We start from the raw sequence: 27570 nt of genomic DNA, 5'->3' as shown, positions 1-27570 counted from the left end.
CAAATGTGTTTCTTCTGTCCCAGCTTCCTCAGCTCCAATTCAGAGCAAATTATATCATAACAGGGCAATTTCAAAGCAACTTTTGCAACAAAGTTCAAGGTAGTGATGGGTAGGTGGAATAGCAGGGCAATTTCATTAAGGCTGGTCCTGTTCAAAATGCAGCAGAGAAAGTCTCCTCAATTTAGGGTTGCTTTCACTGATTATTTTTATATTCCATGGTGCAGTTGCATGTGCTACAGTAGCAAAAGCCATTTGTTTCCCCCTAGTAGCATAAGCCAAAACCACCTTGTCATACCACGCACCTGGATGAGGTGGAGGCTTTTTGCAATGCAAGATGAAGGGTATAGTATCTGTAGTCTCATATTTATTCTCAAGGTTCTCCAAGGGCTGAATGTGTGACTGAATATGCCTGTTCTCATACTATGATCAGACTGAACCTCCACTTTGCTACCAGCAAGCTGTGATTTACTCACCTCTCCTTTTGCTGCGTACAGTAGAACAGGAAATTACCCCAGGCTGCAGCTTTCAGACAGTTTTATTTAAATACTGACATTCTGTACAGAGTAAATACCTCACCAGAGCTTTAGTACAGTGGAGTTCAGTGACAGAGAAGTGAAGGAGAACAGCTGATAAAGCCTGTTCTAGTCAAATCACAACTTGACACAACTCAGCTTTGTTAGCTTTTATGCAACACCAAGCAGGCAGCGAAGTCTCCATCCCTTCCAGGAGGGCAAAGGCTCCCTGTGCTTCTGAACTGGCTTCCAAATACCATCCACTATTTCATCTTATAGAGCAGTGAGGGAAGTTGGAATGACACACTTAATTCTAGATTATTGCAAGAAACAGTCTAGATAAGGTTGTGTTTGAAAGAGCTCTCTAGTTCTTCTTTTGCAGCACTCACAGCAACCTCACCAGGACCTGCGAGAGAATAAACATCAGCACTTCCACTCAAAAAAAAAAACAACACAACACAAAGCACCACCCAAAAACCCACAGCTATTTGAACTTTGTCTTCCACACACTGGATTCTTCACTTAACAAGGCTTCCTCTAGTCTGAAGCACGACATGGGGAACACATCCATACCCCCTTTCTACAATGTTAAGAGGCAGAAGCATCATCTCAATGCCAGCTCCCCACATACCATTATTTTCTGTTTCCTATCGCTACTCACTGTGCCTGTTGTGTTCCCACCCTGCACTGCTCCCTCCCCCAGTTGTTCAGGATTATCCACTGTCAGACCTTCATTCAGCTCTAGGGTGCATCATATTGCCAAGGGAAGAGGAAGCAGCAATTAAGTCACAGGACTGCTGGTGTCACAACTGTGTTAACCTGCTCTCCAATTTCACATGCTGTGAAAGTCAGCTGGTTTCAGAATGGAACTGAGCAGCCTCTTCCCTACATCAGCATCTCAAAGGACCTATGGCAGTAGATACACATCCTTTTTCAGCCCAAGAGGCCTCACTAGGGAAGGTTTATATCCTCATAAATAGACCATAGCACACACCAAGCGTCCACGGCATCCTGCAGAGGATTTTAATATGCGGTCACCGCGTTAAGAGCTGCTGGTTTTTCAGCCATGCAAACTCTCTTTGAAGTGACCTGGAGTTTCAGTATCAGCAGTTTTGCTGAGCACTCTTACCTTCAGACTCACTCTGGTGGCACTCAGATGGTGTTCCTCAGCCCTCTGACATGCTGCAGCTATGGGTTAAAGGCAGATTAGGTTAGTGTAAGCAAAGTGTTAACAACAAAGTTGGACGTAAATTGCAGGGAGCAGCCTTTTCTCTCCTCTTTTTGCTTCTGTGTGTGACAACCATCAATCATCCATCCTTTCCACAGCAGCTTCTGGAGTCCAAGTTACAAAGGTTCTGGCTAGAACTTTTATTCCTCAGCATCTGAAGTGCAAGGACACAGCCACACACCTACACCTCAGCAGGAACCTGCTGTCATCGAAGCAGCAGGAGGGAGCACTGTGTCTGACCCACACTAAAGCTTTATTCCCAGCAGACTTTGTGCCACATCATGTGGCAATGGAAGAGTCTGCTGGACTTACTTGCTTTACGGTCATGTCCACAGCTCACCAGAAACAGCAACATCCCAGCAGCCTTGGTAATGACCAGGTACTCGGCTCTCGCTGCTGCTACCACCAGCTTAAACTGATATTCAGGTTCTCCTTTCTTGTTAAGGACCAATCAATCCTGCCAAGCTGTGTACACCAACAAGCCTAAAATCTGTTAAAAGCTCCAAGTGCAGAACAGTTCCTCACGACCCAGAGCAGTCTCATTCAGAAACTAGTGCTACAAATTGCTGCACAACTGTGACATCCATTTCAAGTATTTATACACACAAGAATGGCTCACAGATACACAACCTGCTCAGATACTGGGTAATCACTGCCCTGCAGTCTCTGCTACCAGATGACTATTTCCACACTGACTGAGGGGTTTCAATGTTCTACAGTCATACCAAGTTAACACATGGTTGCAAGGAAACCTTGTGAACTGAGAAGTAACTCCATACTCACCTGTCAGACAGGTTATCTTCCACAGCTCATCCTTTTAACACAGCACAAGTCACATTGTTCTGTGCTTTAGCACCTGTTTAGAAAATAAAAAGAAACTGAATGCACTTGCCTAGTCGACAGTATCCAGTTCTCACACTGAACATGGAAAGAGAAAGCAAGTACACCCAGATCCCTGAAAAGGGACAGAGACTGTTTCAGCAACAATACCAGGTTTAACAGACACAGCAGAATGAAAACCAACGATGCCACATGCTGAACTCCTGTAGCACTGGTTTTTGAACACCCCAGCAGGAGAATGCTGCTGGGTGCAGATACCATTCAGTGCAACAGCTGCAATCACTCATCTTAACGCGCAAGCTTTCTGTGTGCAGCAGTTAGGTGTCTAGCGATAAGCTGAGCTGATATACTCTTCCTTTCACAAAAACTGCCATGCAACTAAAAGAAAACAATCTCCATGAATTTCACCTAAAAGAAAGAGAAGCTTCAGAATTCTTTTAAGTGTGTATGTATTCCTGCCATGAAGGATTTATACTTTGAGAATATTTTGCTTGTTTTATTTTAAACTCTGCATTCTATACAACAGAAGCCAAATATTTTAATGCTATAGTAGTAAATTGGCCGAGCTGCTCGGAGATAACACTTTATACTCAGGAACTTTCAGACATAAAACCCAATATTGCTCTTCAGTATGAAAATACCAAACATCTACTTAACACAGAACAAAAATGCAGCATGTTTACAAAGTCGCTTCAAGTTCAGACAGAGTAGGTCAGATAGTGCTGCCTATTCTTTCCTACAGCCACCAAAACAGGAAATAAACAATCACTCCTTCGTGATCAAAGGGGGAATAGATTGTTTCAAGCCATCCAGAAAACTCAAACCACAATAAACCATGTTAGTCATCGAGTACCTACACAAAAACCTGGCTAAAGAGTAGGTTCAGCCCATGTAACCCAAAATTTTGGTTACACCTCAAGTCCCAAAACACACCATCTCTTGACTCTTACCAAGCTTTTCCACTTGAATCACTTTTTCATTTGTGTCAAAAGCACAAGTCAGTACCTAAAGGAAAACATAAAGCATTATTGCCGTTCCTAGGATGCTACATCTGCAGAGATTTGTCTTGCAGTTTTATCCCACAGAGCTAACAGGTAGTTCAATGGGTAAAGCGAAACCACAAGTTTATTCTGTGAGGCGTTTCCAACGACACGAACCTACGGAAGAGATCCTATCGGGATAGACCTCAACACTCCTGCTACTATAAATTAACATGACAGATAAAAATTAAGCAGACTGGAAAGGTATCTCAAAAAACCACTTTGTACATTTGTTTCAAGACATTTGGTGGCAGGAAGAAGGTAAGTTATATTTTATCTTCCCCACATTAGTGGAACTCCATGTGAGCAACAGTTTTAACCCCCTGTGATTAAGGAACGTGCAGAACCTCAGAGGTCATACTAACCTAGAAGAGGCCTCAGATTTCTGCGAAATGATATTCTGTATTTCTCCTCATCACACTCCACCTGAAAATACAAGCTAAGGTTACATACTGACACGTATGTGCACACAAACCATCAGAACCTAGAGCAGTACTTGGCACTTAGGTGATTTCTAACCACCACAGGCATTCCTGACAGCCTTTCTCCCTGAGAGAGGCTTTTCTTTACAGAGTCATGATCTTTGCTCACTGACACAAAACGCTGCTTGTTAAGATGCTCAGAATAAAGCGACATGAAAAGAACACTCGGATTTGTTCAGAAAGGCCATTCTCACTCACTCTGTTCAGAGCAGTTGAACATATTGCCAATCATCACAACAATTTTCTCACAGTATTCTCAAGCTGGGAGGAAGACAAGCTTTCCTGTTTTCTAAAGCAACGCTGCATCTTCTCAGTAAGAAACTCAGCAATATAAGCAGCTCAGCAGGTTAAAGACAGAGAGCTAACCTGCAACAGGCGAGGGCAAAAGAACAATGTCACACTAACTTACCATGATGCTAGTTCAGACTGGACCATCACGTAGGCTCCCTAAAAAGAAGGAAATTGTTGCAACTGAGTAATAGTTCCAAGTTATTTCAGCAGTGTAGTAATTTTTACCATGACTTTGGTACTTTTATACTCAAAGCAGGCAGACTGTAGCCCAGTTATGCTGTCTGAATTCTAATGGCACAACAACGTGTTGGTTTCTTTTTTGTTTGTTTGTTTTTGAGCCATGGCCCACACTACCATATCAACAAAATCCACCTGCAATTTTAAGCAACTGGAGCACCATGGCACAGAATGTACAACTAAGGGAGTTACCCAACAGTCAGCTGGTGTTGTGATGTAAAGAAAACCCACATGATGCACAATTTTAAGACACCTTACAAATATGCTCTAATAAACCACCTACAAGAATGCAGCACTGCATGTCTTTACCTGCCAATTCTAGTTCCTCTAGGAGGCAGGAGGCAGAATGAATCCTTGAGATTTTACAGTAGCTACATTTTGAACTATGTTTGCATCATTTTTCCACTAAGTCAACTTGTTACAGGTCTCATTGTCACCACTGCAATTAACTTTACAGCGAGGAAAGCAGAACCTGTTACTCTTCTAGCCACGTTCTTCAATTCAGACACACAGTGAGTTGTGTCTATTTGCTGAATAACGAGGCATAACAATTAGCTCTTGACAATGTCTGTAGAATAGCTTCTGGTTTTGAAGCCTAGCCAGTTAACTTCAAAAGAAACATGTTGCCAGCTGCCATCTGGTACTTGGATTTGTATTTCAAAATAAAATATTGCTTCTTTGTAAAAAGGCAACCAAAAAGCTAAGACTTTAGCTTTTATGATGCTCATCCAACTACCTCCACGTAGGAAAGAACTACTATTTCCTCAGTACTTACCCTTAAGTAGAGGCTTTCCACCATGTTCCAGACATCACAGGAATGCCCTTTAAGAAGAAATGTTTTAGAACAAGGCCATTGCTTTAACTGTACTTTTATCTCATAACAGTTCAACAGTTCTTCCGTGTTGGACTTGACAAGCTTTGCAATAAGAAACCTTCAATCTACTTGTTCCAACAGAAATACCAAGTTTAACCAGCACATCTGCATGAAAACCAACGATGTCAGCTGCTGAAATACTGTAGCACTGCTTTTTGAACACTCCATCAGGGAGACACTGCTGGGTGCAGACACCAGACAGTGCACAAATTAGTCTGATTATCTGCTGTGGAAACAGTAATTGAAGAAATCTAATATTCTTACACACAAAGCTTACCTTTTTCACCAACACATTCCACTATAGTCCACCAAAGTACTAGAGTTGTACATCAGGCCAGCAAACAGCTGTAAGAATTCAAGCACTCCAAAAAAGTTGCAGCTGCTTAGGGCTGCAGAGCCTGGAAAGAGATCGACATAACTGAACTACACTTCTGCAAATCACAAACATGAAATTCATCCCCTAGATTCATCAGGATTTAAAGGAATTGCTGTTTGAATATATGCAGATATTGTCCCTTCATATATGTAACACAACTAATACGTTCATCAGCTGTGGGTTGCGAAAGAAGGGTTTTTTCTAAGCACTAGGTTCCAGGTTTTTGTCTACAGCAACAGACAAAAACTGAACACGTGCTGGAACAGACTGGCTGCATCAACTTTTATCTTTTTACTATTTCTGAAACAGCTTTTTAACAGTACCAAAAAAAAAAAAATCAAGTTATTTCTCAGTCTCCTACATACCTACAATAATAACTGTCACTTTCTTTTCTATTTTTAGAGAGAGGTATGGTTTTGACCAAGGTAGCTGGCAGAAAACCCAGTATCATGCTGACATAAGAACAATTTATGCTATGTCAAACTGATGTTTTCTAGTCCAGTGCCCTTACTGTAGCAATGGCCAGAGAAAGTGCCTCTTAAGTATGTTCTCATGAGGTTTTCCTTACTGCCCAGCTTTAGCTCAGGGCTGCCCATGTTCAAGCTGTTTTCCTATGCAGTGATCTCACATGGCCTTTTCTTCCACTCTATTTCCTAGTCTCTCCTGAAGCCATGTGAACTCAGTAACATCCTGCAGTAAGTTTCACAGCTTTATCAATATATTTGTGAAAGACTATTGGCTTTTTTGTGCTGTCCCCCCTGTTCTTGCATGGGACATGCATTAAGATGAAATTTTACCACTGGGAAGCGATCAGAAGCTGCAGCTGAATGATACAGCCCAGTACAGAAAGGCACAGCAGCGAAGGTCCCAGGTAGCGTCCAAACCACTCAGGTAAGATTAAGTTGCCCTGCAGCATTCAACATCAGGTAAAACCAATGTACTTCTATACACAACTTCTAACAAAAACTGCATTTAACAGACAAGTATTCAAGAACTCAAAAGTTTGGGTTTTCATTCAAGCAGAGGCTCCAGGCTCCCATTTTGCTCAGACTGACAGAAGAGATGTTGCACTGAACTCCATACTTTGGAAGCTTTCACACAAAGTTGCGCAGCTATGGAACACTTATGTATTCACGTTTGAACTATGGAATACAGTTTTTCCAAAATGTTGAGTGAAACAAAGTATAAAAGCTACCTGAAGAAAATAGGAACTGCAAACCAACTAACAGCTTACCTTGCACACCAAGAGAACAGAGCAGTAGTATTTCATCTTCCAAAGGCAACAAACTAGAAGGAAAAAAACAAAGTGATAAGAACTATCAGATACGATCAAATAATTCAAGATTTCTTAAGTCAAAAGCTAGGTCTCAGCAATCAATTTAGCGGTTGTAATAAGCTTGATTTTCATATTAATTTATCCAGTTCTAATCAGAATTGAAATTTAGTTCATTTCTGAGTCACTCAGCAGTTGAACAGAAAAATTCATCACATGAACTGCAGAATGAGCAGGACTCCAGGAACCACTTCGCTATGCCTTACCAAGCAAGAACCACGCTCCTCGGTCCAGGATGAGTCTTTCAAGCCATGGAGTATTTCTCAGGTACATGCCTGCAAGAATCACGTTTAGCCATTAATTTTGGACCAACACTCAATGTGATCTTCAACTACCGCAGAGTAATTTTTGCAGTTTTACCCCCTAGCTACCAAGTTGCAACTGGGAAACCTCAAACTTCCTTTACAAGGACTTGTGACTTTAATTCAACCATATAAGAAATGCTGCTTGACCCGCTCTCATTGTACTGAGGACTCACTGTATATCTCCTCAGACTGTCAACTACATTTTGAAGGAAATGAAACCAGTAGATATAAAGTCTTTTTCTGACAACATCACTGTTTGGCCCAGACTACTTTTACCTGCTGAACAGCTGTTAGTTTGTTGCTGACAGCCATTTGGTTATTAAGAGCATTTGAGTGAGGCAGATCACCCTTCATTTTTTCAATATTGTTGACTGACAAGTAAACTTTTAAAACTATTTTTTATTTCTACTGCTACCAAGACAGCCTAGTGATCTAGGAGTTAGCTGTATTCAGACCACTTCTAAACATTCACTAGTCGTGTTTCCAACTGTCTAAAGCATCCCTGAGAAAAGATGCTTGCAATTGGGGCAATGCTTGTTAAGTAATGTCATCATAAAGAGCTTTGATCTTCTGCTTAGTCATGTTCATATGAGAAACCATTCTGGACAGAGGAGGGCAAGAAGGGAAAAACAATCTTTTAATCCAAGATTCACTATGCTGCTGGAGTTATTTTTTAAGATAACTTATAACTTCAGATCATTGTATTAGATTCTGGAGCAGAGAATTAATTTCCAGAAAAGTTATTCCACATGGAATACTCAACCTCAATCACACAAACTGATTTTTATCATCATTTAAATACATTAACCATATTTTGCAATAGACTTCTGCCCAAGTTGACTAAGCACTTTTGAATTTTTACTGTTGGCACTTGATTTGCATTGTGTCTTCAACCCTTAGGTCTCAAAATATTTCAAACTTTAACCTGCATTTCCTTAAGACACAGAAAAATAATCAAGTGCCACTTACAAAAGTCAGCTATGAAAGAAAAGCATCCAAATTGTCCTTTGTAACACGAGCATATATATGTACATACACAAATGCATACGTTTTCCTATACTGTGCTACTGCTATGTTACAATCTTCAGAAGTTGTTTTCCTATTTTTAATTACACAAATTCCATGATCCACTGGTTAACACTAGTCAAGTTGCAGAAGTCAGCGTTTCAGCAGGTTTATCAGCCACTGGATCAAGGATATTATGCACTTGATACAGGACAACAAAGAAGACACTTAGAAGGTTAGCAAAAAGACAAATTATACTGGTTTTGTAACCATCTCGGACACAAGCCCAATACACTCACCTTAAACCAAACCTGACTAGGTTCCTTGGTTGATAGCTCAACACTGGCTTAGGAACAATGCTTTAAACCAAGCAGGCCATGAAAAGGTAACTGAAGAGTGACCACTGCCACTTCATTGCTTCGTTTTCTGTTCACTGGGGTGACCCTTGCAGAAGCCCAGAGGTTGCAGCAGCACAGTTGTCTTCCTCCTCTACTTCAATCACTTTAGGTGATTTTGCACGTTTTGTTTCTGGCTTTGATTTTTTCTTACTTGGAATTTTACTGCTTATAATGAAAGAGCTGTTCTCCTAAGAAAATGGAAGACAGAAGTACTCACAAGTCTAGTTTTGAGACACTTAACAGGTAAGATTTTGGAAGTAACTTCGCAAACTTAAGAACTCTTCAGAGAACTCCAGAATTCCTACACATTCCAGCACTACTTCAAAGAGAGCGCAGACTCTCAAAACAACTTCCTTCTGCATTACAGATCAGGATTCACAGGTACGACACAGTTAACTCTGCATCTAAGCTCAAGAATTAAGTACTCAAAACATTACCTACAAATTCTTAAACCTCCGAAGAGAAAGAAGGTTAGAGAGTTTCTGAAGTTAAGGAATATTTACTCACCACTACTCTGGCATCAAGGTCATCTTGATTATGAGAATTCAAGCTGTCATCACCATCATCACTGAAATATAAACATTCAAATCAAGTTCCTATTTTTATAGTAGCCCAAAACACGCAAATTATTGCCCTACCACAGCCCCTGGTTTCTCTTAATGTGTAAGGAAGTGCTACAGCTTGTACCTCGTTTCCCCCAAAAAAAGCCCTAGCATGATTTTTCAGGATTTTTGAGGATGCTCGAAATATAAGCCCTAAACCAAAAATAAGTCCTAGTTACAGTTCATTAAAAAGTCAATTTAAATACTGCCCAGGCAGCTATGCATGTAAAAAAGTAAGCACGTTTTGGAGCGAAAATTAATAAGGCCCTGTCTTATTTTCAGGGAAACAGGGTAGGCGTAAGATAATACTACTTCTGCATAAGGTTGTTCTCAAATTGTAGTTTCTGAATCCAGAACTGCATCCTAAGTAGCAATACTGGCAAGACAGAAGCAGTGCTTAGCAGCAGAACAAACATTCCATATCAGACATCAATAGTAGTATTGAGATATTTGTGATTACACCAGCAAACAACCTAGAGAGTCAGTAAGCCAGAAACCCAGCAGAATACGATCAAGAAAATCCGAGGACAGGCATTAGCTAGCAGGAACACATAGCCATCCTCCTGGTATTAGAACTGACAAATATTATCTCTGTACTGTCATGGAACACAAGTATGAAATCCAGTTCTACTGTCACCTACAGGTTTAAGATAGAAAGGATTCCCTCAAAGCAGATTAAACCATTTTATTCAGTGAATGGCACAGGAAGGGCTGGTTCTAAAACCTACAAGTCTTCAGTACTCATTTCATATAAAGAATCCAATGTTTGCATAAGCTGACTTGCATTTATTCTACAGAACTTTGTTTCTTCTCGTCTTTTGTAAGAGAGCAAACTAATGTTACTCATTTTACATGCTCACCCTAATACTTCTACTCACATAATTAGCAGTGTGATTACTAAAGTGAACAGCAGCTGAAAGCCTGCTTTGTACCTTACACTGTCTTTTAGTCTTTCTATTTTAATGTGCTGAGTATACTTAAAACATTAAGTATTCTTGCTGATTTGCTGATCCCTTTATTGCATCTAAGTTAACTGCATGATCATAAAGAAAGACCAAAGATGATACTTCAATGCTTAATATAGTAAAAAGGAAAATATCCTTTAGTCTTTGCCATAAAACACACCACTTCATTATCTGGGGTAACTATAGAGGAACTCATTTCAGGAACATTTTTACCACATCATTTTAATAAGACATTGCAAATCATCACTTGAAAGAAAGATCTGTCTTCAGATTAAAAATATCTCCTTCTGTAAGAAGTTCCAGGTCATATTTACAAGCACAGAATGCCAAGTAGCTGAGCACTTTGTTCCCAAAATAAACAACACTTTCACAAGCAGATATTCACATTTAGATTACACAGTGTTGACAGCAGCTACAAGGACAGGATAGGAGCTGAACTTGATACACCTAAAACTCTAACAAACCCACATGCTCCTCTCCTATCTCCTGAATTCTTTAAGTGTCAGAGCAGCAGAGACTGCACTGGTGTGGCTGGATGGAGACGGTTTTCTCCAGAGCAACCTGCACAGTGCTGTTTGGGGCTGGAGACTAAAGCAGGGCTGGTGCCATCCCCATACCAGCAAACATGCACCTGCATGAATACACACACATTTATATTTTAGGTAAGAACAAAAAAAATCCAAGTTTTATACACCTAAAAATACAAAGATGAACTTACCTTGTCTCCCGAATAGGAGAAATGGGGCCTTCATCATCTAAATATTTGTGTTTCCGTACCACCAGACATTCTCTTTCTAAGTCTCCACCAGCCTCAAGGGCTTTTAGACCTTTTCTAAGATGTTCTTCATATTTAAGCACTTCAATGTACTGCAAAAAACCCTTAATAGCTGCTTGCTAAAGAAAAAAATACATCAGGTGAGATCTTTAAAATATCACTATAAAGGATTTATTTAATGAACTGAATTGTAGTATTATACTGATACCCATATTTTAGCTGTGTTTGTCTCAAAGGTATTAAACAGACAACATCAAGCATGCTGTTCAACAAAAGTAAAAACCATTTCCTCATTTTGTTGTAGGACACCAGGTAGAAGCACAACATAGCCTATTTAAATTCACTACTTTTAGACTGAATGAAAAAACACATTTATCCCACAAAAGAAGACAAAGAAGACTCACCTCATAACCAAGAACCATCTTTAAGGGAAGATCTTTCTTTCCATAATGTTTTTCAACAAAAGGGAACCGAAAGCCTCTGTGTAGAAGCCTTCTCTTTTGCTCTAGAGGCGAGGCTGTCAGTGGTGGCCTCCCTATAGGCTTCCCTGTGCTCTCATATTTTCTCTTCTTCTTCCTCTTCCCTGAGACAATCCTGAATTTTCGGTGTGCAGCAGCCTTAAACTTCTTTCCTCTGAAGTGATAGGCAAAAATGGCTTTCAAATTGAGTTTTGACTTCTGCTGCTTGGAAGATTCCAATGATTTCACTGGACTTGGAGGGGATACAGAAGAATCGGAAGAGCTTTCACTGTCAGGCACTCCTCCAACAGATCCAGCTTGTTGCCCTGAAGACCGAGATCTCTTATTTCGCTTTGAAGGTGCAATAGAGCTCTTGGGATGGTACTCACTGCCACCAGCAGCAGAGAGATCACTGCAAAGGAAAAAATAATATTTAATTTCAAAGGAATGTATACTTTTATGATATATGACACAAGTACTTCACACAAAAAATTCTAAACTTGAGACAAAAACTCACATTTCTGAGTCACTGCTGTCCAGTAAAACCTCAGCTGAAGGTCTGCGTACACCGTTAAGCTCATCTGAAGACCCCTTAGGAGCAGCTTTCTTCTGTCTTGAAAGTGAACACTCCATTTGTGTATTTGTTTCACATGCATGTACCTTATATGGTTCTTTCTGCTGGCTGCACATTGGCTCTTGGGCATCAGAGTAATCGGAGCCAGAAGCCTGAGACTCATCCGTATCAGTCATGCTTCAGTGTGCCCTAAAAATCAATGAGAATTCAAGGCTTTAAAGAAAATTCTATGTAATCAGGTAACAAGCCTTCCACCACTCCACTTAATAAACTTACAAGAACAATCTCGAGCACATTTTAACATAGATTCTCCTGTGAACCACAGGCAAACGTGTATAAACCTTCAGAGCAACAGTTAAGTTGCAGCTACTTAAGACATTCATAGCATAGTTCAGCACAGAAGGGATTTTTACAGCTCTTTTGGTCCAACTCCTGCTCAAAGCAAGGCTAACTTCAGAGTTGCATCAGATTGTTCAGAAATTCATAGATCGGAGTTCAGAATATTTTAACTCTCTCCCAACTAGGAATAAATTTTCCCTTGTATAAGCACACATGTAAGCCAACAGCTTCTTACACTTGGAAGGACACTGCAGCTTTAAGTCACACACAGATACCCACTTCCCTATGCTTTGCAACCTTTTAAAACTAATCTAATAGTGTCGCTGCCAGAAGCAATGCCATCTTCCCTCTCTTTTGCTAGCTACACTATAATTAAAGCCTGCTGCTCTAACCATCTATCAATCCTTTGTTCACTGGCTATCAACCCACATGGGAAACAGTCCCACAAACAATTGTTAATTTTCAGTCTAATCTGCAAGACAGCCCAATCCAGCCCTTCAGCTGCCCAAGTCTACACAAAAGGGACTGAAATACACATCAGAGGAACAGGTCTTTCTTACTTAATAGCCTTATTTTACCTGGTCCTTGATAATTTACTAGTCACACAAGTTTGCATCTTTGTAATTTCACTGTACTTTTTACTGTTTCACAAACCCATCATCATACCCATTAATATTTCTAATGTTATTACATGCCATTTAGCATCTGAAGATTCATCTGATTTCCTCAGATAACCTGCTATTATCTGGATAACAGTTTCATGTTGTAGACTACACATAACTGCATGGATTCAGGAAGGCCTCCCAAAAGCATGGCATAAGCAACATGAAATTGACGAGTCTGAAAATACAGTACATCTATATAGATCAGCAGTAAAGATTAAGAATAGCAGGCCAGGACAAATGGCTACAGAACACAACCAGCCACGACTACTCACAATATTAAGTTCACACCTATAATCCATCCAGCTACAGTGACCTCCAAGTTACTCTCAAAACAAAGACTGATAAAAATATCACAAGTCTGCTGCAGCCATACATCAGTGGCTGAATTTTAAGCACTCTACAATTAGATAATTTTTGTATCATCTAACTGCTCAAGGCAGAACCTACCCCCTTGCATTTCTTCCAAAATGAAAATATTTCATTCCAAACCTGCATTAAATGCAGACTTGGAAGTACACTAGACATTAAACTCATCTTAATGCACTTAAAATAGCAGCAGATAGGGACTCAATCTGCCATTCACTGTGAGCAAAGGCGATTTTTAGTAGCAACCTGCATCTATGTCGGGGACAAACTGCAGCCATACTGGTACCATGAAACTGGCAAAGTAACGAGCTCTTAAAACCACATTTTAGGGTTTTAAAAGTAGCATTTATTTATTCAGCACTGGGGGTGTCCCTCCATAGGTATGCCACTGATTAGCTGATGGTACATGGTTTATATTGGTACAAATATTACATACTCATTACATTTCCCAGAAATCATTATCATATTGGTTGCCTGCTCTGAGAACTAATTGCATATGCATAAGGCAGATTATTCTATGGTCTCTGCTGTCCTTTAGCATCCTCTCACTGGTATTACAAACTCTTTCAATCTCTTTGATGGTTGTTACTTCCTCTTTGGGTCGTTTATCATCTTCATCACTTGTCTGCTAGTTGACCTCTTTATGGTAGCAGCTCACTGAGCAGGCACAGTCCATTTGTGCTTACACTAAGCAGCAATTCTATAGCTTCAGTTATTTATTATCCTTCTTGTCTGCTTTAAGTTCTGCTTCTAAGGATTCTGTTCTGCTCCATCAACATATTTTTCAAGTTTGTGGTTAGTACAGCGAGGTATCCTAACCAAATACAGTGAGTAAGCAACAAAACACAGATTTTACCCTAATATACAGTCAGTAGATAACGAAGTACAAGTTCCTCTTAAGTGCAAATGATTAAAATACAAATCTTACATACTGTTACCAAAAACAAAGAAATCAGAACTATAATTGAGATCTGCTGTATCAAAATACACATATCAGTGCGAGGAAAGGTGATTTTTAGCAGCAACGTGCACCTACGCCCTGGACAAACTGCAGCCACACGGCTAACATCAGTTCACCCAAGACCTGACAAACGCAACATCCAAAAACAGGATGACATCCAAGCACCACCACACGCAACATCAGCCCTCTCAGCTCTCCAGGCTGTGCCAGGTACTTACAGTTCGGGGCTCAGCATCGTTCCCCGCCTCTGCTGCACCCCAGTGCTTAACAGCCCGCGGGCCAGACAGATCTCTTCAAGAAATAAAAAAAACAAGGTGTAACTGGCTGATTATTTCACACAAACTTCCCTCCTCATCAAATAGCCACCCTTTAATTCGCCAACATTTACCTCAGGTTCCAGGCGCCGGTCACGCCGCCCAAGCCGGGCTGCGGCAGCGCGGGGGCCGGCGCGGGGGACACTGAGCTCCCACAGGCCGGTGTGCGCTCCCACAGGCCGGTGCCGCCCCGCCCGCCCCGAGAGGCGCCTCCCGGCACTGCCGCTCCCCAGGGAAACCGCGCCGGGCCGGGCCCGTCCCCGCACACGGGCTCCCCGGCCAGCGGGCACGACCCGGTACCGCTGCTACTCGCATCTGGAATATTGTGCCCAGTTCTGGGCCCCTCAGTTCAGGATGGACAGGGAGCTGCTGGAGAGTCCAGCGCAGGGCAACAAAGATGATGAAGGGAGTGGAGCATCTCCCTTATGAGGAAAGGCTGAGGGAGCTGGGGCTCTTTAGCTTGGAGGGGACTGTGGGGTGACCTCATTAATGTTTACAAATATATAAAAGGTGAGTGTCACGAGGATGGAGCCAGGCTCTTCTCCGTGACAAACAATGACAGGACAAGGGGTAATGGGTTCAAACTGGAACACAAAAGGTTCCACTTAAGTTTTATAATAAACTTCTTCTCAGTGAGGGTGACAGACACTGGAACAGGCTGCCCAGGGAGGTTGTGGAGTCTCCTTCTCTGGAGACATTCAAACCCGCCTGGACACCTTCCTCTGTAACCTCATCTGGGTGTTCCTGCTCCAGCAGGGGGACTGGACTGGATGAGCTTTTGAGGTCCCTTCCAGTCCCTGACACTCTGTGACTCTGTGACTCTTCCCCCCTCACCCGCACCCCTCGCTCCCGTCGCCCCAGCGCCGCGGATGGCGGCGGATGGCGCGCGCAATAACCTCACCTGCTCCCCTTTCGCATCCCCGCTGCAAAGAACGCAAAATGGCCGCCCGGGAGGTTAAATAGCGCCGGGCGCTCGCGAGAGGCGCGGGGGCTGACGGGAGGGAGGGAGTTGGGGAGTTGTCCGGTGCTGCCATGCTGAGGGTGGCGGAGGGGGGGGCGGTGCCCGGCGGGAGGGGGGGGGCGGTGCCCGGCGGGAGGGGGGGGGCGGTGCCCGGCGAGGGGCGGGGGGTGCCCGGCGAGGGGGGGGGCGGTGCCCGGCGGGAGGGGGGGGGCGGTGCCCGGCGAGGGGGGGGGGGCGGTGCCCGGCGGGAGGCGGGGGGCGGTGCCGCCGCGCAGCCCGGGCGGCGGGGGAAGGTACGTGCGGGCAGGCGGTAGCGGCGGCCGCGTCTGGGGGCAGGGACCGTCCGCCAGCGCTTTCGCAGGCTCGGGCGGTGCGGGGCAGCTCCCGGCTGTCTCAGCCCGAAGGGTCTGGGCTCTCTTCAGGGCGCGGTTCCCGCACTTCCCGCCCGGGGTGAGACTCGCGGCACTGGTCGGTCTCTTGTTACTGCTGTCCCGTCTCCCCGAGCGGGCGGCTGCAGCCTGAGCACCCCCTTCCTTCCCCTCGCAGCCCTGCCAAGTGCCCTGTCAGCTTTGGCGTTCCTTCGCTCCAGCTCCCCCTGCTGCCTTCGGCCACCTGGATGCCACCCCAGTCCCGCCAGGCGCTCTCCTTGTCCTTCCATGACTTATCCCTTCCCCAAATCCCCGCCGCTCGGGCAGATGCCTCTGCTGTCCCGCAGCCTTCCCCTGCCCGGACAGGATCTCCTCACTTGGCTCCAGCTGGGGAATGCAACCCCTAAGGATGCAGCTGTAGATGTTTTGATCTTCTTGGTGTCTTCTCCGTAACTGCCGTATTAATTTTTCACCGATATTTCTTCCCCCCAGTCCTTGACTCGTCTCTAGCCTGCCTCTAACCTCTCCTTTCTGGCTTCTACCCTGCAAACTAGTTTTAATTCAGGTTTTGATACTAGACAACCCCATTAATATCATAGTTCCCATTCCATCCTCATTCTCCTGGCCTTTGAATATTCTCTCTGATGTTTTCTTCCTGCTCTGAAAAGACAGATTTTGAAAGTCTTTTTAGATGCTTGTTATCTCCCTTCCTGTTGCACCATCCCAGATCTCTAACAATCTTATCATCCTTTAGCATTTGTGTTCTTTATTTGAAAGTCTTTTGTAGTAATTCAATGTCGGTCCACCCCTCCATGATGGATCTCAACTGTTTGATGTTGTCTCCTTTCAGGTTCTCCCTCTCCCACAGACACAGGCTCCCCTGTGACTGCTCTCTTTGCGCGGTGACTCACAGATCTACTTCTCTGGTGTCCTTCCAGGTAAGGACTACTGCCTAGCAATCAGATTGGGTTTATCATGGTGCATTGAGCTTTTTCCACAGTCTTTCCCTCCTTTCTTGATTGTGGGGAGCAGACTACTGCCCTTTAAACAGCAGGTGATGGTCTAGGTGTTATATCTGAGCCTACTTATTCGGACTGAGTCACCTGTGGAGATGAATAAGACCAATTAAGATGAGAATTATTACACACAGGCAGCTGTCCTTCTCTCTTTCTCTACTGCTTGTTACAGCAGTAACTTGAGGTGGCTGAACTTGGAACTCGAAGACTTCACTTAAGTGACCGCTATGATCTCCCAACTCTTTTTATTTCCTTTTTTTTTTTCCATTTTACCTGTTGGATATTTTTTTTCTTTATGCAGACTCAAGAGGCTGATGGTATAAGGACAGTTATGATTTTCAACAATTATACAAGCTGTTTTTTTTTTTTTAAATAGAAGCTAAAAGTACACATAAACAGCTAGCTCACATCATGGTCTTTCCTAAGAAAAGCTCTGTCAGATTTGGGATTGTAATTAGGCTTTTTGCTTTTTACTCCAAGGCCTGAGATCTGGATCACGGGACCCATTTTGTTTTTCTCCTGTGTGCAGCAAGCATGTGCCTAAGGAGTTAATGATTGCTGTGGGTGGCTGATTTATAGGTAGTGTATAATCAGCCATTTGTGCCCTCAGCTAGTGGTTAGCCCTAGTAGCTGGCTTTGCTGTTGCAAGGCTGACTGAAATACAGTTCATTTGTAAAGAGGTTCTTAAACTTATGTTCAAACAAGTTTTTTTGCTACAGGCTCTGTACCCATACAAAGCCTGATACTGCAGAACTTGCTGCTGCTGTTTTTGATTTTGCTGCTAGCCTGTTCCCCTCTGGAAGGGTGTCACAGACTCTTACGAAGGGGAAACACATTCCCAGAATCAGTTAGAGACCAAGTCACAGCTGGGGTTGAAAGTCTATCATAGCCAATGCTGCAAAAGTAAATGTTAAGGTGGGGAAGAACTGAGGAGGCAGCTAATGTGCTCAGAAAAGCCGAGTCTTATTTCAAAACCAAATTATGACTCCAGGCTGACAAAGGACAGATAAATCTCCTGACCTGTCCCTTCAACTGGATTCAGTGTAGGATGTGTTTTGCCTACACCCAGTTGTAAGCTTGAGACTAGCATACCTAAGGCTCTGAGCCAGCTATACAGCTGACAGGTACATCTTCTTCCAAAGCACATAAGAAAATGCACTTTAATATTGAAGTTGTTAGTCTTTCCTTTGATGGCAGAAATACAATTCTACTGTTTTCTGTGTATTCTTGACTGAAAATGAAAAATAAGTAATACCCTGAAAACAGCCTGTTTTAATCATTAAACTATTATCCCTGTTGATAGATCGGTTGCTCCTGCAGTGTGATATATTGTAATTTCTTGCCTGAAGAAATCAGGGCCAATTAGGAAATGGCCAAAGTCGAAAGGTTTGCTTTTCATGTTCCAAGTCTGGAGGAGCTTGCTGGGGGTAAGTCATGCAGCGTGTAACTTTTTACAAACTTATAAACTTATAATGTACTTTCCAAACTTATCTTAAAGCTCTTATCAAAACCTTTCTACAGCTAGTACACACAGAATGTTCATGCTGTTAGTACACTGAGATGTAAAGAAAAGCACTGTGTTTCTATATGCTGTTATTTCCTTAAAGCAAACAATGAGTCCTCCCCCAGACCCAAATGATGTTTAAGCACTCAAACAGGATCTGAGACCCTTTAGAACTGCTGCATTTGCAGACCCGTGCATGGGTTGTGGAAGTTTTGACAATTACAGACCTGTGGGCTGGCAGAGAACAGTGTGTACTTGCAGTAGAACAGCTTAAAACAGTAGCAGAAAAGGTGGATCACAAAGCAGAATTTCTCCCACCTCCATCTCTGTCCTGAGGGTATCCTGTAAGCTGTGAATTTTGTTGCTGTTCAGCTCTTGAGTATAATTTGAGGAGTGTCCTTTTCTTGTCCTTTTCTACTTACTGGAAGGTTCTGAGGTGTATTGAGAAACTTGACCAGTACTTTCTACTGACCCTTGTGGTCAATGGCTTGGTCAGGGTGCTCCTGAGACACGGAGTGGGGCTGAAACCCCCACTGGAGGAAACGAAGGCACAGGAAAATCCTCTGAGTAAATAAGGAACTGCCTGATTTGAGATCACAGGCTGGATTTTCTGTTCTCTAGTTTGAGATATCAGACAAAGCAGAGCCCCAGGCATGAAAGAACTTGGGCATTTTAACGTGGTATTTGAAACAGTGTCTGGCAGTTGTTTCCAAACAGTCTAAGTCAGAATCCTTCCTGTTGTTTGAGTGACTCTGCAGGTCTGAGCCTAAAAGCGTTGATATGAAGCAAACCCAAAAGTTTAGATTTGGGGCTGTTGGTTGTCCCTCAGCACATTCATTACGTGTCTTGTACTGACAGTGGCACCTGCCAGAAAATCCCTACATGAACAGAAACATGATGGGCAATATCCTTGACTGCAGAAGTTTCCAAACAGCAGAGACCATTTGAGATCATGATAAAGCAATTGCAAACAGTCTAGTTGTTATATTTAAAGAACTGGTTGTCACTTCAGCTAAACCTCACTTCCTCCTTTGCTCTCACATGATATTTTTCTGTGATCGTAACTGTCTGCTCTCGTGAAGCAAAACCACTGCTGAATGTAGTTGAAGTTTACCCATGTCGCTTCACATTGTGCTACTCCTAGTCTACTGGGAGCGGTCAGTCATTGTATTTCAATTAAAAGGTGTTAAAAATTCTTCTGTTAGTGTGCTAACTAACAATTATCTGAATGAGCTTTTGCTCTTCTCTGAAGCTGTGGCTCAGGAACCAAGTGCCTACAGACAGTAACATTTAAATCAATGCGGTTACTTTGGGTAAGCATAAATCATTTGATATATCTTGCTGAAATAAAGTCTAAACAGATAGATTTATTGTTGTTAGTAACTTGTCAAACTCTTAGAAATTCTTCGTTGTTAGTAACTTTGCCATTATTCTTTATTACAGTTTTGCAGAAAGGGCTTAAAGAAAACTTTGCTGATGCTCAAGTCTCTGTTGTAGACTGTCCTGATCTGACTCAGGAACCCTTCAACTTTCCTGCCAAAGGTAACCTAGTATTCCTGTCTTCCACTATGACTTCTCCAGTTCTTTCTACCTGATCTTACTTGGTTTTGGTCTTCTATACATGCTGGAAGAGCTTAAATTGTTTTTAAGATAAAGACTATATATGAGAGTTACATTTTATTTCTGAACTTGCTTCCTAGTTGATGTATGACCAAGGACAACTCAATACCAAATATCATACTTGTCCTATTTTTTTTTTCTTAACTTCTGATTGCAATACTCTTTTCATAAGCTTTATTTAGTGTATTGAAAAGATTTTGAAGTTAAGCTACCTTCCAGATGGATACTTTTTAAAATCTCTGCCAATCACTGTATGAACCTAAGGAGTTGCACTTCCATTAATTTTTAAATCCCTGCCATTCACATATGTTGGTGAAGTGAATGGGATTCATCTTTTTTGACATTAGCTGTCTGGAAGACAGACATGTCTTCTGTGCTACTCATCTGAGTTCCCTCTGTCATCAGTATAGTGAAAGAAACAGAAGGTGATTCATCCCTTCGTAAAATACATGTCCAAATAAGTGGGATGATGAACTGTCCTGTGACTTGGCTATCCAGCTTTGCTGAAATTTTGCAAGTACCGGTGGGGGTATTCACTGTGTGGTAAGGGCATCTTACCGGAGAACCAGTAAGTTGTTGCCACTGTCATGTTTTTTTGTGCTTAGCGAATGTTAATTTTATAACAGGCTGCCTAGCATTAAATCCTACTGTGAATCATTTGGGGGTTTACTGTCCTTGGACGTCTTAGTAGTGCAAGACGTTACCTAAGCATGCTAGGGAAATAGTGTTCTCAAAGGGTTTTAGAAGTTTGAGGAACAAGTTCTTTGGTAGATTAGACTGCATGCTTGTTTAATTAGGAAAAACTATTTTACCAGGCTAACTGGCTGTATTTTTCCAGGAATCTGTGGAAAGCCTAGAATAGCAGATGTGGGAGGTGTTCCTTACCTAATACCTGTTGTACGGAAAGAAAAAGTGAGTTTTCCTGTAGCTGTGGGATTTAATACATTTGTCAAAAGAAAAGCAATATCTTATTGAAATATAAACAAAACTAAGGATTAGCAGATACTATAAGATTCCACTTGTAAAAAAGACTTTTCGGTGTTTTACGAGATTGATTCTGACGTGTCTTTAACATAGACTATGTCAGGAAATCTTATACATCGAAGGAAAAATACCATATCGTGGATGATGGTTCATCTTCTCCTGCCCTCAAATACAAGATAATTTTGGAAATATACCGTCTGTGACAGGAGCCATGGAAGGAAGTACTAAACAAAGGGCTCGTGTGCATGTTTATGTATGGTTTGCTGTATGCTTGTGATTTCAAATCACAGCCATGCTAATTTGTAAAAACTGGCTGTATTTGCGTTTCCAGGCCAACAATGGATTTGTGTCACTGTCCTTTTCCAAGAACATCATGCCTCCTTTCTGACATCTGGCTCTATATGATATTCCCTTCCATTTTTTATTTTACCGAAATACAAACTTAAATAAGAACAATAATTCATTTTTGGGGTAAAATGGCAGGAAAACATACAGGCAGACTCTACGTTTCAGAGAACAAATGCTCATATACCAAATTTGTTGCTACCAAATGTGTTGTTCAGAAACTGTGCTCAACCTAATTATCCAAAATACCAATGAGGGCATTGCGAATTAAATGCATCCAGAGGTTATGGTGAACGGGATGACAAATCTGAATCAGAGCACCACACCAAAATCATAGGATTGATTCTCTTTTGCAGGTTTATGATCTAAATACAGTTGCAAAAGACATAGAGCTTCCTGGAGCTTTCTTTCTTGGAGCTGGAGCGGCTTCATCAAAGGTTCTTGGAGTAAATGCTGAGGTTGGTAAATAAGTGTGATGGTTCTCAATGAAGTAATAGAAGTATCGTAATAGTAGAGCAGAATCATGCTGGGTATTTTCCATTTACAATAAAAAGTTTAATAAACACCATTCATGCCAAAAGCACATAAAATAATGAGGACGGATTTGGATGAGAGCCATCCAGTGAAGTGCATACTATTGAGATGATAAAGATTAATTTTTAACTTGTAATTCTCCGGGAAGCATGTGCTTGTTTTCAAGCATACAAGAAACATGATTTTTTGAAACTGATTGACAAAGACCTCACCAGAGGTTTTAATGACAAGAGTTAGAAATGCTTGTCAAAGTTACTGGTAAATGCATTTGCAATACTCCCTGTCTTTTGCCCTCTTGGATGTCTTCGTTTTACCCTCATAAGTTTTAAAGATGCCACACACAAAACGATCACCTGCAGGAGACAAAAACTACTGCCTGTGGAGGCTTTGATTAGAGCCTTTTGAAGCATAAACCTCTGGTCTTGCTATCTCCTTTTGATGCATTTATTGGCAGATGAGATAGTCCATGTCAGCATTAAATTTGTGCCACAATAGTAGTGGATGTTACTGTTCACTGATAAGCTATTATATAGAATTTCAATACTTGCATGCCGACCTCAGATCTCAATGGTTAGACTGTTTTTTTCCTTCTTTTCGTTTTTTTTTTTTCTTGTTTGTTTGGGGTTTTTTGTTTGGTTGGTTTTGTTTTCAACACTAGCATTCATCTTCACATAACATTAAATGTAACTGTCCAGAAAAATTAAAACTGTTTTCTGGAATTTCCAATTACATTACAATATCAGTGCATTTTTCTTACCAGTACAGACCTCATCCTGAGAGACAGTTGTGTGATGAAGGGGATTATTTCTTGGGAATGTTGTCCAAAGCTTAAATTGCATTTATGAGTTCTGTTCATTGGAATGACTCTTCCATGTTCTCATTGACTTACTTGACTTATTCTCACCTATTCTTTGTCTCAGCTTATTCCTATTGTTCAAACTAAGAGTGAAAAAAAGCCTGCTGTAAATGGGAGCTACATTGCTCAGATAAATCCTGCAGATAAAGGATGCCTGCTTGAGAAGTACAGCAGTAAATACACAGACTGTGAGTTTGGGCTGTTGGCCAATCTTTACGCCAGCGAGGGCCAACCCGGTAAGGTACGTATTTGGATCAAAGGTGACTTTGTGTAGAGCTTTGTGGCTGAAGGGAACCGTGTGCTTCAATGTTCTACTATCAGTTTTCTGTGATAACAATGAAGTAGTAATTCCATTAAAGAATTATTCAAACATAAGGAACAGATGCTGCTGAATGATGGGAAGAATTGGTGGAGACAGAGAGGCACTGGAATTTTTGAGGGATAAGTATATTAGTGTACTAAAACTTTTCTATCATAAATCATCCATCCAAATCCAGCCCAAACCAACAGTGATTTAAGGTAATGGTTGTGCAACGTACTTGTGTAAATCAGGTCTGGGCACTTGTCTAGTTTCTTTGTAGAAGTGCTTCCCCCACCACAGCTGCACAAAGAGGTGTTGGCAGAGCAGTCAAAAACCTGACTACTGCATGGAAACTAAGCAGCCTTCTCTGTCTCCAAGAGTTTCTTTATAAGAGAGTGGAAGCCAGCTGGGGAACAGAGAGGGGTTGCTTAAATCATTGTCTTATGTATAAGTAAATGACTTGCTGCTCAGCACCCTTCACAGGACAAGCTAGTGTTGAACAGAAAGTTGGGAAAGGGAGTTGGTGAGGTACTAGAAGGGTGCAAGTGGAGCAGTACTTGCAGGAAAACTCACATTTTCGAAAGTAATTTTGGTTTATAAGCTTGGGAGAATTTCAGAGCAGCTCTTACAGACCATTGCAGACTGCTGCTGTGGGAGGCAGCAGTGACAAATTAACTTTATTCTCCAGGTCATTGAAGTGAAAGCCAATGGAAGAACTGGGGAACTTAACTTTGTGTCTTGTCTGAGACAAATTTTAGAGAAACACTATGGAGAAAAGCCAGTTGGCATGGGTGGTACATTTATCATTCAGAAGGGGAAAGCAAAGATTCACATTATGGTAAGTTGTTCTCAGTTCATTTAAGTTTATTCATCCTTCTGAAAACAGAAGTATAAATCAGGGTGTAACATTTTACTGCTTGGAGTTTGTTTTGTATTTTCAAATATATCCATAATCTGTTAGGATAAGCAGTGTATTAAAGTGAGGAGCTGACATTACGAAAGTGATGTTACAAAACTAGTGACGCTTAATTACTTGGCCTTAGTACCATCATCTTTTCCTTTGAAATCTGTGGACAGCTAAAGAACTGTAGAACTATTGTAAAATGAAATTAAATACATGAACTGAGATTATACTTAGAAGCTCAGTAAATTTTAAAAAGTCTATTGCTTATTATAAAATGTACCAGGAGGAGAATCCTAACTTCAGTAGTTCTCCCACTATGTGTGGAATGAAAGAAGCAATATTCTGGTCACTTGTGTTTCTGGCAGAAGCACAGTAGTTGACACTGGAACTTCTTTTAGGCAAGAAGGACTGTGAGCAGAATAGTGGGGAGAGCAAAAGTAAAGGAAAGTTGCTAGAGAAAAAGTGTCTTGATACAAGTGTCTTCCTTTCACTTACAAAGCTTTTACTTCTTCTGTAGCCTCCAGAATTTTCTGCCTGTCCTCTGAACACCGACGAGGATGTGAATAACTGGCTCAAATTCTTTGAAATGAAGGCTCCACTAATTTGCCAGCCAGTAATAGTTTCCAGAGATCCCGTGAGTCTGTCATTTCTAAGTGTAAACTGAGACTTGTAATGAATTTTGTCCTGGATGTGATTTTTCTTTTAAGAACAGGAGTGTGTGTATATTGTGTTAAACTCTTCCAGAGGTGGTATAATGGAACAGAAGCTTCTCATTCCTGTCACTGGTTTGAATTGAGGCTAGGGCAATCTGTTCTAGTGGCTGTTCAGAGTGGATTGAACTTAATAGTTCAGTTCCAATTGCAAGGGTGCAAGTGTTTGTCCCAAACCCAACAGCACAGTCTGCATTTGGTGCTGGCCACACCAGCAGAAATGTTAGGAGTGTGGATGCTTGTTCAGCCACGTGTTCATGTAGTTCACTTTCCTAAGAACTGTCTCTACTAATGCTGTGTCAAAATATATGAAGCATGTGTCTCATAATTGCTGATGCAAATTAAAGCCTGCAAAACCTCAGGCTAGAAAGTTATCTAGCATCTTTCACAAGTACTAAATACAACAGCAAACAATTGAGGATAAAAAACAATCTGGTTTCAAAAGCTATTAAGATACGCATTGTTAGGAAGACTATTTTTTAAAAGTAACCAGGAAACCATAGATGAAAATAACTATAAATAATAATGCAGTCATAAGTAATATAAAAAACCTATTTCCAGAATTAAATGAGACATGCTGTAAGCTTGGATATGTTCCAGGGTGTGACTTTATGTTGTCATTATGTGGCAACCTTTGCCCAAAGGCTAAATTGTGTGCATCTTCCCAAAATCAAGTGGCGAGTGCTCTGAAAACAGCCATCAGCAGCTGCTGCATTCAGAACCAATGCAACTTGTGTAGTGGATGCAGCTGGGTTGCTCCCATCTGACTTGACAGCAAGCTCACCAGCACTCGGCTAAGCCTATGGTTTTGGAAATGTTTGAGTGTCACTACAGAGACAGCAGTAGAAGATGGCATTCAAATGCCATTGTGTTACTCATCAGTATCCTCTTGCAGCCCAGAAAACCAACTGTATCCCAGGCTGCATTAAAATAAGTGTGGCCAGCAGGTTGTGAGAGGTGATTCTGCCCCTCATGAGACCCCACCTGCAGTGCCGCATCCAGCTCTGAGGCCCCAAGAAAGACATGGACCTGTTGGAGAGTGGCCAGAGGAGCCACAGAAATGATCAGAGGCTGGAACAACTCTGCTGGGAGGACAGGCTGAGAGAGTTGGGGTTGTTCAGCCTGGAGAAGGCTCCAGGAAAACCTTATTGTGGCCTTTCAGTGCTTAAAAGGGGCTTATCAGGAAGATAGGGACTTTTTTAGCAGGGCCTGTAGAGATAAGAGAAGGCGCAAGGGTTTTAAACTGAAAGAGGGTAGATTTAGATTGGACATAAGGAAGAAATCTTTTATGATGAGGGTGGTGGGACACTGGAACAGGTTGCTCAGAGAAGCTGTAGATGACCCATCATTGGAAGTGCTCCAGGTCAGACTGGATGGGCTTTGAGCAACCTGATGTAGTGGAAGGTGTCCCATGGCAAGGGAGGATGGACCAGGTGATCTTTAAAGGTCCCTTCCAACCCAAACCATTCCATGATTCTATGATATATCAAACTGGTGGGTGTGATCTCACAGTTTAGTGGGCTAGTTGTTATTTTATTTAGTTCTTCCCATTTTCATTTAAGCTGGTGCTCAGAATTTTGAGTAGAGATTGTCCCTTAATTGCATAGGCCTGTGGCATTCAGTGCAGAAAGGTTCTGATTTCCAGTAGGGTTTCCTTGGTGTGACTGTTTTGCTTAATCCTGAAAGAAAGGGAGAGGGCGGGGAAAAAAAAAATAGGGGGGGAAATCTCTAGGAGGTTGACACCAAAAGTTGGGAGCTATCAGGGTTTCTAAATCCTTTTCTCTTTGATGTCTCATGGTAAATCCTTGTACAGCTTCTCTTCTTTTGCCTTACTAGTTGCCCAAGCATCTTTCAAGTTTCACTGTTGTTGGAGTGAACCCTGAGATGTGTGAAAACACACAATATAAAGCAAAGACTATCCCAGAACTTTTAACCGGAGTTCACCTGAATGCACATTCACGGTCTTTTCTCTGGTGACAGGGCTTTGACCTGCGCCTGGAGCACACCCACTGTTTCAGCCAGCACGGGGAGGGAGGACACTACCACCAGGACACCAGCCCTGAGAACGTGGGGTACCTGGGGTACCTGCTGCCCGCAGAGCTGCTCTTCCGCATTGACCGGCCCCCCGAGACACACCGTGTGGGCAGGGACTGAGCCGCCACAGCAGCTTGGTCTTTCTGAAATACAAATGCTGATTTTTGTAACGCTTTTAATGATGCACATTTATCAGTCGAGAATAAATATGAGAGCGGTAAACTGCCAACTTCTTAATTTTGTACTTAAAATTGTTGTGACTGAATTAAAATGGTAATTTCATTGCAATATTATTGTGGGGTGTTTTTTTTGCTATTGGGTTGAGCTTCCTGTGTGGTCGTAGTTGATGTTGGGGACTGAGAAGTGAATTTATGTTTAGAACAGGGAATTAAACCAGCTGTGGTCAAAAATCACAGAATGTCCTGAGTTGGAAGGACCCACAAGGATCATGGAGTCCAACTCCTGTCCCTGCACAGGACACCCCCACAGTTCA

General features: G+C 42.1%; 2 protein-coding genes across 3 annotated transcripts; one reads left to right on the top strand and one right to left on the bottom strand.

Annotated features, from left to right (window-relative positions):
• Window positions 1-524: 524 nt before the first annotated feature.
• TAF1D (TATA-box binding protein associated factor, RNA polymerase I subunit D) lies at window positions 525-15901 on the bottom strand. 2 transcript variants are annotated; one of them, XM_080361089.1, is made up of 17 exons: window positions 15842-15901; window positions 14845-14917; window positions 12239-12484; window positions 11668-12133; window positions 11207-11382; window positions 9429-9489; window positions 8823-9109; window positions 7420-7488; window positions 7115-7167; window positions 5782-5902; window positions 5406-5452; window positions 4512-4549; window positions 3986-4046; window positions 3531-3585; window positions 2524-2596; window positions 1642-1700; window positions 525-918 (listed from the first exon to the last, which is right to left on the bottom strand). In XM_080361089.1, exons 3-7 carry the CDS (start codon window positions 12469-12471, stop codon window positions 8954-8956), a joined length of 1092 nt encoding a protein of 363 aa, XP_080217215.1. In that variant the 5' UTR covers window positions 12472-12484; window positions 14845-14917; window positions 15842-15901; the 3' UTR covers window positions 525-918; window positions 1642-1700; window positions 2524-2596; window positions 3531-3585; window positions 3986-4046; window positions 4512-4549; window positions 5406-5452; window positions 5782-5902; window positions 7115-7167; window positions 7420-7488; window positions 8823-8953. The 2 variants fall into 2 exon arrangements, with proteins under 2 accessions (XP_080217215.1, XP_080217216.1); XM_080361090.1 differs by lacking the exons at window positions 3531-3585; window positions 3986-4046.
• A 1215-nt stretch (window positions 15902-17116) lies between these two features.
• LOC308052928 (ester hydrolase C11orf54) lies at window positions 17117-27286 on the top strand. Its single transcript, XM_080363643.1, has 9 exons — window positions 17117-17207; window positions 18589-18712; window positions 20233-20331; window positions 21248-21321; window positions 22095-22196; window positions 23193-23369; window positions 24118-24267; window positions 24851-24967; window positions 27024-27286. Exons 2-9 carry the CDS (start codon window positions 18655-18657, stop codon window positions 27195-27197), a joined length of 951 nt encoding a protein of 316 aa, XP_080219769.1. The 5' UTR covers window positions 17117-17207; window positions 18589-18654; the 3' UTR covers window positions 27198-27286.
• The last annotated feature ends 284 nt before the right edge of the window (window positions 27287-27570 follow it).

Source organism: Nesoenas mayeri (genome assembly GCF_963082525.1).
Source record: "Nesoenas mayeri genome assembly, chromosome: 1".
In the NCBI taxonomy this organism is placed as follows: Eukaryota; Metazoa; Chordata; class Aves; order Columbiformes; family Columbidae; genus Nesoenas; species Nesoenas mayeri.
This window is presented reverse-complemented; position numbering and strand designations above follow the sequence as displayed.

Coding starts and splice junctions, on each gene's coding strand:
- TAF1D (XM_080361089.1), bottom strand. CDS start 12,471: ATGACTGATACGGATGAGTCTCAGGCTTCTGGCTCCGATTACTCTGAT. Junction 12,134..12,238: donor GACAGCAGTGACTCAGAAAT/GTGAGTTTTTGT, acceptor TTTCCTTTGCAG/TGATCTCTCTGCTGCTGGTG. Junction 9,490..11,206: donor TCTCCTATTCGGGAGACAAG/GTAAGTTCATCT, acceptor TTTATATTTCAG/TGATGATGGTGATGACAGCT.
- LOC308052928 (XM_080363643.1), top strand. CDS start 18,655: ATGGCCAAAGTCGAAAGGTTTGCTTTTCATGTTCCAAGTCTGGAGGAG. Junction 18,713..20,232: donor TCTGGAGGAGCTTGCTGGGG/GTAAGTCATGCA, acceptor TCTTTATTACAG/TTTTGCAGAAAGGGCTTAAA. Junction 24,268..24,850: donor AAGCAAAGATTCACATTATG/GTAAGTTGTTCT, acceptor CTTCTTCTGTAG/CCTCCAGAATTTTCTGCCTG.